Consider the following 10,890-nt stretch of genomic DNA (forward strand, 5'->3'; position numbering starts at 1 on the left):
AATTATTTTTGTATTATGTAATGGAGATAAAACTACAGGCCTCTTTATGAGTATATCTACGTTCGGATCTATAGTTCTGACAAAACAAATTAAAAAAAAAGAATATATAAGCTTTGCATTTAAATGTTCTACAAATGGGGATTTTTCTATTGGTCTGAAAACAAACTGATTTGAATTAAACACAATTTTTTTTATATTATTTGCTGGAATATATCAGTATGTCATAACGAGTGATTGTCGTATGTTCGTTTATGTAAGTTTACTCAGAACGTCTTATAAGCATAAATTGATTAGGGTTCATATCTAATCTCTGGTTTAAAAATATTTTACGGCGGGTCTATCGGCTGTTTTCAATAATTATCAAGATTACAACGGATTACCTTTTCCCTCACATCTATTTAAGTATGTAGATGAAAGGGAAAAAGTATAACAACGACATACTGAATTTTAATTTTAGTTATACGAAACACACTAATAAATATTTTTGTAATAAATCTTTATGCTACTGTCAATTTGCAAAAGAGACCAGCATATTATCCAATGTACTTAATCGTAATTCCAAAAGTATCTGATCATTCTGAAAAAAGTTGAAACATTGTTGAATTCCGCTATGAGTTGCCTAACTCTACTATATATATATATAGATCTAATATGGTTGTATCACCTTAAAATTTATTCTGCATTTTCGCTATGTCTCGATCTATAATTATATGGATCTATATTATAGAGCTGAGAGGGCCCAGTGGTTTAGTGGTTAGAATGCGTGCATCTTAACCGATGATTGCGGGTTCAAACCCAGTCAAGCACCACTATATATATGTGCTTAATTTGTGTTTATAATTCATCTCGTGCTTAGCGGTGAAAAACATCGCGATGAAACCTGCATGTGTCGAATTTCATAGAAATTCAGCCACATGTGTATTCCACCAACCCGCATTGGAACAGTTTGGTGGAATATGTTCCAAACCCTCTCCCTAATGGAAGAGGAGGCCTGATCTCAGCAGTGGGAAATGTACAGGCTGTTATTTTACTTTACTTTTTTTTTACTCGATCTATATGCAAATTCGTAATTATTTATCATCATCATCATCATCAGCCCTTTTTTGTCCACTGCTGGACATAGGCCTCTCCCAGTGCACGCCACTGTGGTCTTTCTCCGGCTACTCGCATCCAGCTCCTGCCTGCTGCCTTGCGTAAATCGTTCCTGAGGACGTCCTACCCTACGTTTGCCGAGACGCGATCCACTCTAGAAAACATTTTCCCCAACGGTTATCGGTTCCACGACAAATATGGCCAGCCCACTGCCAATTCAGCTTACTAATCCGGTGGGCTATGTCAATTATGGTTCTTTATCAAAGAACCAATGATTTATATTAGACATAAATTGGCATCTGATACCGTAAGTTGTATCAATCTAACTGTCATTGCGTACATAATCATATATCATTCAAAATACCACACCACTATCATCAGAACAACTATATTAAAAAAAACGCGTGCGTATCAAGACGCTCGATAATTGAACCTAATCTAATTGAACTATTTAATATTAAAACGTGATTTGAAGTCACATTGACGCCGTAACGCGTTACGTAACGAAGGGGTTTACCCTCCCATAAGAAGTTATCACTTTAAAACTTTAAAGGTTATCAGTCGATTTTGACAGATAAGAGAAAGATTAATAGAGATAGATTCGCCCATCCGAGCGTATTTTCAACACTAACCAGGTTGACTATTGATGAAGGCCTTTTATATTGCTTTGAAAATAAATCAACAAATAGTATCTAATGATATTTTGTTTGTAATCTTAATAAATCGTCTATTCAGATTATAAATAGAACATAAATAAATCATATAATTATACATACGTCATACAATTACATTGACTTGGGTGGTTCGTTTATTGATAAAATGACAATCTATAATCTTTTGTTTTAATACTATAACCAAACAAATATATTACGTGTATGGAATTAACATTTCAGCTGTTAATTTACAAATAAACTTATGTTATAGATACATCTAGAATAGTCAAGAGTTATTTATAAGTTTTATTAACAACTCCTTCGAACAAATGAGATGTAAACAGTTTACTAGCACGCATCAACATACATATACATCAACATAATATGTACTTATTGAAACGATGTTATTTTACGTAAGGATAAGTGTTATGACCACAACGCGTCCTTTTCCCCTCTTTCTCGCTAACTCTTTCCTTTATTTAAGATTTAATATAATTTTGTTTAAGCATATTTTATAATTATTGTTTTAATTCACACGGCATTTTTTGTCATTTAATAATTCCAAAACGTTGTTAATTTAATTAATTGCGTCTGGTATTTACATAATAATCATAATAAATAGCGAAAGCTAGTTCATTCGAACAGGGAGTCCCACGGTAGTTGTCGCTCTCGTTTCAATATAATAATGAATTTAATACAATTGGTAAATGAATTCTAAAGAAAATATAATTTTCGATAAAAAAAATATAAAAGACGAATAGCAAAAAATATACAAAACATAGTAGTTATTATTGCATTTCGTTTCATATTGATAAATATAATATACGCACCTAATGATAATAAAGAAATATAAAATATTATGACAAATTTTATATCAATAGAAGAAAGAATAATGCGACGATTATAAAAATTTGGTATCGATAATCACGTGAAATTTATTATTAAAATATAAATAAACAACCTAAAGCAATTATATTATATGTAAACGGGTCCAATTAGTTTACATAAAATTATACACAAACACAACTTTTAAACGGCAGAACACACATAAAAAAGCACTTGCTTTTTTTGATATACTTGGGTTGTCTCTCCTGTACAGATGGATACCTACCTCGTATAATTATTATAAAGTAATATGATTTCTACTCCAAACAATAATAATATCAATGTAATATTTTTAATTGAAAAATATTATGCCTACGCAAATAGTATAGCAATAAAGTAATTAAAGGTAATATTTGTAATAATTGAAACAGGAGTTTTGAATAAAACATGACAATATAAATAAATAATTGTCTTATTTAATCTGCCTGAAATTTGCCCTTACGTTTGACAATGTCGAAATTATTTTTTGGTGAAGATACAATTCATTCTAATGTAGGCGTTCAGCAAGGAGATCCATTGGGTCCTGCTCTATTTAGCTTAGGATATTCATAGCTGCATTTCGAATTTAAAATCGAAATTAAACGTTTGGTATCTAGATGATGGAACTATAGGAGGTAAACTAGATGACGTTATTAAAGATTTAATTAAAAATTAGAGAACAATTTGATAAAGCTTTTTACGGTTCGGTAAGAATTTTTTTTACGGACGAACTTTACTTTCTTTACTCACGAAAATATTAGTTTGGCAATGGATAAATTTAATAAAGTTGCACCCAACATAAAAATTCTTCATAAAGCTACATGCCTCCTTGGTGCACCACTATTTGATAAGGGCATAGAGCCTATTTTTTAGCCTTAACAATAAAATTAAAATATTTTCGGACAATTTTGACAGATTGGGCATTTTAAATTCTCATATAGCTTATACCATCTTAAAACATTGCCTTTTTGTTCCAAAATTAATGTACATTCTTCGCGCGAGCCCAATCAGGAAATATCAAATCAAATCAAATCAAATAAAAAAGTCTTTATTTAGACACACCTTATGCAAACAATATAATATAAATAAAAATTTTAACAAAAAGAAAAACCGACTTCAAACAAAACACTATTTTAAAACAAATAAAAATGCACTAAAAAATAACAAAAATAATTGCATATTTAACATATTTTTTAGAGTCCTCCTGGGAATGAAATGAAAAATATTAGACTACTTAAAAGTCGTTTTACGATTATATAACGTAGTTATAGTTAGTGTTATATTTGGAGCCGGTGTCACCTTAACCTTACCAAACTTTCACCAAACTACCCTTTAAGTATATCCTTTATAGTAAAAAAAGAATCATCAATTGGTTTGCGCAATTTTGAGTTATTCATCTATTACCGCGCATATACATAATGCAAATTTAAGACTTATATCGTTTTCATAAGGATACCATCATCGGAACAGGATTAAGTTAAAATGGGACCCCACGGGAAGCACTTCCTTTCAAACAAAAAAAAAATATCAAAATCGGCCCACCCAGTAAAAAGTTATGAGGTAACAAACATAAAAAAATACAGACGAATTGATAACCTCCTCCTTTTTGAAGTCGGTTGAATATATTAGTACGGTCCTTCCTTACAATTTAGTTTCTAAAAAATCTTTTGGACCCAGGTTATACATAGCACGACTTTAAGGTATATTAAGGCCCTCATCTGCACCAGTTGGTTCGTATTGATGTCAGATATATATTGATACAGAGCATAATCCCATAGGATAATAGCTATCAATCATTAGTCAACAATCTGATTTTAAAACTTTTGCCCAGGAATCGGAAAATTCATCTGTTTTTGTTAATATATTCACTGATTGAATTAAGATTTTGACGTTGCTGCTATTACATTTATTCATATTAAACGAGGTCTACAACTATTCGCCATTTTTTTTTAAAGTTAAAAGTAGTTTTTTTTACGAATACGAATATAAGTGATTTATCTAAGTGTTAAGTTGTACCACCGATTGGTTCCAGACGAAATAACTCCTCAACGTTAAACAGCATAGTAATTTTGTACATAAAACTTATTTTTAAATGTTTTTTTTTTTTACTTGGTTCTATTAACCGATTACATAACAGCTGCCAGTTTATTTTAATGACCCTTAAAGTCAACTCTTTCTTTCTCAACCTTCTTTACTAAGAAATGTATATATTCATAGTGATCATCAAACGGTGACGTCTATTAATACTTAACATTACCGACATATGTATATATGGTAATAAGGATTATAGGAAAATTATATGACAGTTTAAAGGTTATTATCAGTGTTAAATAGCAGACTATATTAGTGTTGTATATCAGTTAAAAGAAGGTAGTCGTGTCATAATCATGTTTGAACTGATCGATAAAGTAATAATTATAACCGGTGGTGGAAATGGCATCGGTGCGGCCCTCGCTAACCAAATGCTGGAGGAAGGTGTTAAGGTAAATTCTTCTTTATTTAAAGCCAAAAGGTCCTTTATACTTATTGATTCGTATAAGTACTTTGTTTTTTAAGAACTGAGTTTAATGGAATAACCGTAAGTAATTTGAAAGAAGGTATTTTTTTGGGAAGGTAAGACATTTTTACATAATTATATACAATTACATTTCTGTACGTATTAGTGTCATCTATACAATTTCGTATATTGAGTAATATACCTTATGTATCTATTTTTAATTAGATATAAATTATGCCGAAGATCATTTATTTAAAGAGAGTCTACAGCAAATTGTTTACTGTTCTAAATTTTATTGGTATTAATCTCTTGCTAATAATAATAATAAATTTTCTCGTGCTCGGCGGTGAATGAAGAATAACGATGTCAGGAGACTTGTAAGTGTGTATTTATTAAATATCTATAAAAAAATCTCAAGACATCAATCGCTAGATTGATGTCTTGAGATTTTCTTCTTTTATCACATTAATTGTTAAAAATCGTTTTGGAATCATTAAATCTATCATAATATCATTCTATATCTATAAGAGAATTATTTGTTTCAGAATCAAAGCCTAATACTATTATTTTGTCTGTAATTTTATAAATAATTTTAATATAAATGATACTAATCTATTTTGGATTTCTTAACATGATCGATAATAATTGACAAATGAGGTCGAGGTTAACAGGTATACACTTTAACCATAAAAATACTTGTCTCTTACGACATATACGGGTTTAAATATGGCGCTTCATGTCTACTGAAAACCATAGGCTAAATCTAATTTAATAAGCAACTCTCGTATAAAAATTATTTCGTGAATGGCTTCAATTTGGATCAAATTTTTATTTAGATATGATTTTGTTTTTTAAGGTTATTTTTATAGAATTTCACAGCAAAGATTTTTTTAAAACTATTTATTATAGCCGTGTGTATCGTGGGCACTATTATTTAAAATAATAAAAATTAGTTATTTCAACATAATTAACTCAACAATTACCAAATAAACTTTCTGCGAATTTATTTTCATTTAAGGTCTTAACAATACTTGGGAAATAGAGTCACTTATATTTATTTAAAACCATAATCATTAATGTCTATCTTGAAGATCACGTATCTCTCTTATAATTTCTGATATTTAAATTCTGACACCTTTTTCTTTTTATTTTATTTTTTCGTTTCGTTTTTGTCTTGACTGATTGCGGCCATGGTAATTTCGGATGATCGTTCTAAAAAAAGAATTCAATGCGCCAGAAATATGGTCATGCTTGATCACGACTTCTCTCTCTATTTATTTACTCTTATCGTCTGATAGTTAATTCAAAACGACTAGAGAGTTTGGGAACAACAACACTTTTAAGTGACATTTGAGGAATAAGAGCATTCCAAATTCAAAACTTTCGATCTGATTTCTGAATTTTATAAGCTTAGTTACAAGATTAACGAGATAGATCTAGATCCATTAAATGATTGTTTTTTCTTTTACAGTTTGTTGCGATACTAGACGTTGATGGAAATTCCGGTAAAGCGTTGGAGAAAAAATTAGCAGAAAAGTATCATACAGATAAAGTAAGATTTATGAAATGTGACGTCACGAAGGAGGAAGAACTCAATGCTGCCTTCGATGAAACATTGCAACGATTTGGTTACATTGACGTCGTTGTTAACAACGCCGGCATAGCGAATGACGCGATTCATCGGAAGGAAATTGAAATAAATTTTGTAATGAACCATAAATTTATATTTATAAGTTTAATTTTTATAGTCTCAAAGTCTGACTTGCAGCTATAATAATATACTAAGAAGTCATATATATTTTCTCTTTCCAAAATGATTTCTAGCTGTTGTATAAAATTGAAAGGGATAATCATTGACAAATAAAAAGTATGATAATTATATTGTATTTTTATCTTTTCGTATAATCTGATTTATTTTTAAGTCTGCCGTCGTGACAAGTTCTTTAAAGGCGTTGGAATTAATGCGACAAGACAAAGGCGGAATCGGTGGTACCATTGTAAACGTGTCATCAGTTAGCGCTCTGGCTTTATTATCACCGACAGTCTTTGTATATGGAGCAACCAAAGCAGCGATCCTTCATTTTACTTCGAGCATTGGGGTATATATAAGTTCTTTACTTTTTATGCTACTTATGACAATTAATAAATTTCAATATGCTTTTGACAGAAATTTCTTGGTATACGTTTTATTAATGCTCAAATCCATGATAGAACTATTAATTTTTATGTGCCTAATATGAGTTAATAATATTCTACTCGCCAGGAAAGGAAATAATTTGAAGTAGCATTCATTTATTTTTATTCCTGTAATGAAGGAGAAAGAGTGTTGAGATCTTAGAAGAATATATAAATCTCATATACCTGATAATCACGTCTTAGATCAATATTTTTTTCCACAGAAAGAAGCATATTATGCCAGGACAAAAGTTCGAACAATAACTATGTGTTTCGGTGCCACAGAAACAGATATGATATCGAGAGTAACTAGCTTTGACGAGACATTGACACAAAATATGCACAAAATAATGAAGTATGATCCTATACAAACGTAAGTTTATGATCCACAAAATTTTAGTATGATGTATTAATATGAATAAGTGATACTAGCGATTAAAAAACATTCGAATATACCCAAATTAGCTGATTAAGACTGAAAGCAGCCAAAAATACTAATTAAATAATATTGGTTAAGTTTCTCAATAATTAATTTAAAGTAGAGATAGTTATTAGAATAACAAGTTTAATGACATAAATTTATATTTAAATTTAACACCATAGTTTTTCGTGAGGATAAATAAAATGTGATAAAGCGTAGATATTGTTTAAATTTACAGAGTAGAGCAAGCGGCACAGGGCGCTGTTGTTGCTTTTAAAACTGGTAAGAGTGGCAGTGTATGGCTTGTTTGGTGTAAAGTTGAAGATATCACAGATCGAGTGGACAAGGCTTACGAAATTATGGCAGGAGATATATTTGATTAAGAGGAAATGAAGATAATAATGAGCACCTTATGAGTTATTATGAATAACGTTTGATATAATTGTATAGGCTTTATAAAATTTATTTATCGCTCCATAATTAAGAAACCGTCCCTGTATTTTGTAAAATTCTGTAAAAAGGTATTTCTTGGACTTAAATATTAACATATTATGTCACTGTCATGACAAAAATTGAAAAAATATATTTTTTGACATTTATTTTCAACTACCTATACCCGCCCGCTTCGCTGAGCATTAGTCGAAGAAAAATATTTTTTTAATTTTTCATTTTGTAATTAATTATTGATACAATGATTTGTACATTGTCATCAATAAATATGTGAGATCTAATCAAATACTTAAAATTATTTCATTTAATATTCGTCAATGATGTCCTCGATAGGCTGCAGATTGGTCATAGTACCCATAAACTTATTTTTTAAGATCATATTTTCTTTTTTTTGAATCCGGAAACGGATATGATTTATGAGAATATTTTTGTGGTGTAATCTCGATATAAAGTTGGTACGATGAAAATTTTAATTAAATTTCTATAGTCTAGAAAAGTTTGTATCACACCAAAAACGTCCTCTACTATCCGGTTCTATCAAATATCGATGTTATTACATTTACAACCTTGTCATCTGTATGTATCTCGTAAATAAATGTAACCTTTGGCTAGAGGTTTTGATTGGTTGCATCGAATGTAGTTTAATCGTTCGTTCTCGACCATAGCGTACATGTCAACAATGAATTGTTAAAACAGTTGACGATACTTCAGAATATGGTTAGATTGATTATCTCTAATTATACGATACGCATAAAAATCAAACTCTTCGGTGTCACAGAGCCAGTCGTGAGCTTATTTTGATACAGTCCGAGATGATATCCATCTTCTGCTCGCATAATCATAATTGGATAATCGTAATAATTGTCATACGATTGATATTTTTCAGCGACACCTTGATTGTTTTTGTGTCGCTTAGTGATAACAATACCTCGTTTTGTAATTTCTGTATCGACAATTACAGCTGTGACTTCAGGAGCTATGGAAGCTTTAATACGCCTTTTATGCTCTGCGTTCTATCTGCATTGATAATTACTTTGAATCATTTGTTGTTTCATTTTTTAGAGCAGTTTTAGGCATAATCCTAAATTTAGCGATTATTTCTCGATTAGTTGTGGTACTGAACATGCATCGAAGATCAATCTTTTTCTACGTTTTCCGTGAAATAAATGTCTAGCAATTGGGGATTTTATTTAGATACTGGAAGAAGTGAACCAATCATATGATACACTTTAAACGTAGACGCGAAATAATCGTGTTGTACAATATTTGTTACTCTAAAAGATGTCATTTAAAAGCATGAATTGTAATTTCTAATATACTGAAGGATATTAGACTCCTTAATAGTTCCCGTAACGTAGGTAAGAAGAGGTTCTGGTGATTCAAACAGTTGTGGTAAATACATTTTACCAGTGGAGTAGCATATACCAGCAGTTTATTTAGTGTGACAATATGGGCATACTATATTCATTGAACCAATGATCACATCGGGATTCATCTTGTTATCATAACCTATAACATAATTGAAGGCTGATTTATTGAGACTGGTTCTAGTTCTTGACTTAGTCTTTTTTAATCATTCATCATCCAGTAATTGGGCTTGTCAGGTTTATCAGTATCTCTTTATTAAGATGCTTGTTCGAAGATCTGGAACTTGATCATTTCGTTGACTAACTGTTTTGGCAGCTCTAAAAGTAGAAATTCGGATTCTATTTGTTTCTAAACGTATTTCTTGTTGGTGTGTTGTTTCCGTAGCTCTTTTGGATGACGCATATATTGTTGATATTCCGATCTTTTGTTTCTTCAATGGCATGGTGGTTTCTATTTACATAAATAAGTTGTTTTTTTTTGGTTATGTGTCTTACGTTTACATTTTATACTAAAGATTCATTGTTATTGGAGCTATGAGTATACTTACCAATTATGATTATTGTTTACTTTCTTATAATCAAAACAGCTAATCACTTCTTCCCATATATGTAATTTATAATAATTGCATTTTGCATTGCATTTTTGCCATCAGTATCGACCCCTGATCAGCCCCTGATAGTTATTTTGTAAAAATATTCCATGTACAGAATTGACATCCCTACAGATTTATTATAAGTATAGATACGCTTAAATACTTTATATATAATACTCTTTGACGCTTAAATCTTAAAAATCTGCCATTAATAGGCACAGGCTTTGTTTTACCTTTGTTTTTGTATTACCAAATTGTAACTTACATATGGGTATTACTTAAAAATGTTCCAGGCAGTCTCGAGATAATCGTCTTGTTAACTAGGCCTCACAATCTTAGTAAAGATAAATAACTATGAAATAGAACAAAGCCTGTGTTTCTATACCATAATTTCTTGTGACAACACAATTACCACATTTACAACTTTGTCGATGAGGATGTTGCGACTTCCTTTATTAATTCGGATGACCTATAACTTATACAGCCAGTCCTCGAACTTACGGCGTGTTAGGTTCTCGAAATATGTGACGAATCGAAACGACATAAGTCAAAAAAAATACTAGATTACTTTATATTTATCTCTCGCCTTAACCGTGCGACGAGTGAATCTCTATCTCTCCTGTGAAGGAAATCGAAACAATTGACGTTTGCTTGAGAAATAATGGCCAAACATTGTTCGATGTAACTTGAAACGACGTAAGTCTAGGACTGCCTGGACTTCAATGGGATATTTTAGAAATTATTATAATTTTATTGAACTGAATTAAAATCTAAATAA

The 10,890-nt window shown here is 30.6% G+C and overlaps 1 protein-coding gene across 1 annotated transcript; it reads left to right on the forward strand.

The window, feature by feature from the left end:
• Positions 1 to 4,961: 4,961 nt before the first annotated feature.
• Positions 4,962 to 8,514, forward strand: LOC124533835 (15-hydroxyprostaglandin dehydrogenase [NAD(+)]-like). The gene is made up of 5 exons (XM_047109368.1): positions 4,962 to 5,092; positions 6,578 to 6,811; positions 7,029 to 7,205; positions 7,506 to 7,654; positions 7,941 to 8,514. Exons 1-5 carry the CDS (start codon positions 4,997 to 4,999, stop codon positions 8,083 to 8,085), a joined length of 801 nt encoding a protein of 266 aa, XP_046965324.1. The 5' UTR covers positions 4,962 to 4,996; the 3' UTR covers positions 8,086 to 8,514.
• The last annotated feature ends 2,376 nt before the right edge of the window (positions 8,515 to 10,890 follow it).

This window comes from Vanessa cardui, chromosome 11, assembly GCF_905220365.1.
Source record: "Vanessa cardui chromosome 11, ilVanCard2.1, whole genome shotgun sequence".
Classification (NCBI taxonomy): domain Eukaryota; kingdom Metazoa; phylum Arthropoda; class Insecta; order Lepidoptera; family Nymphalidae; genus Vanessa; species Vanessa cardui.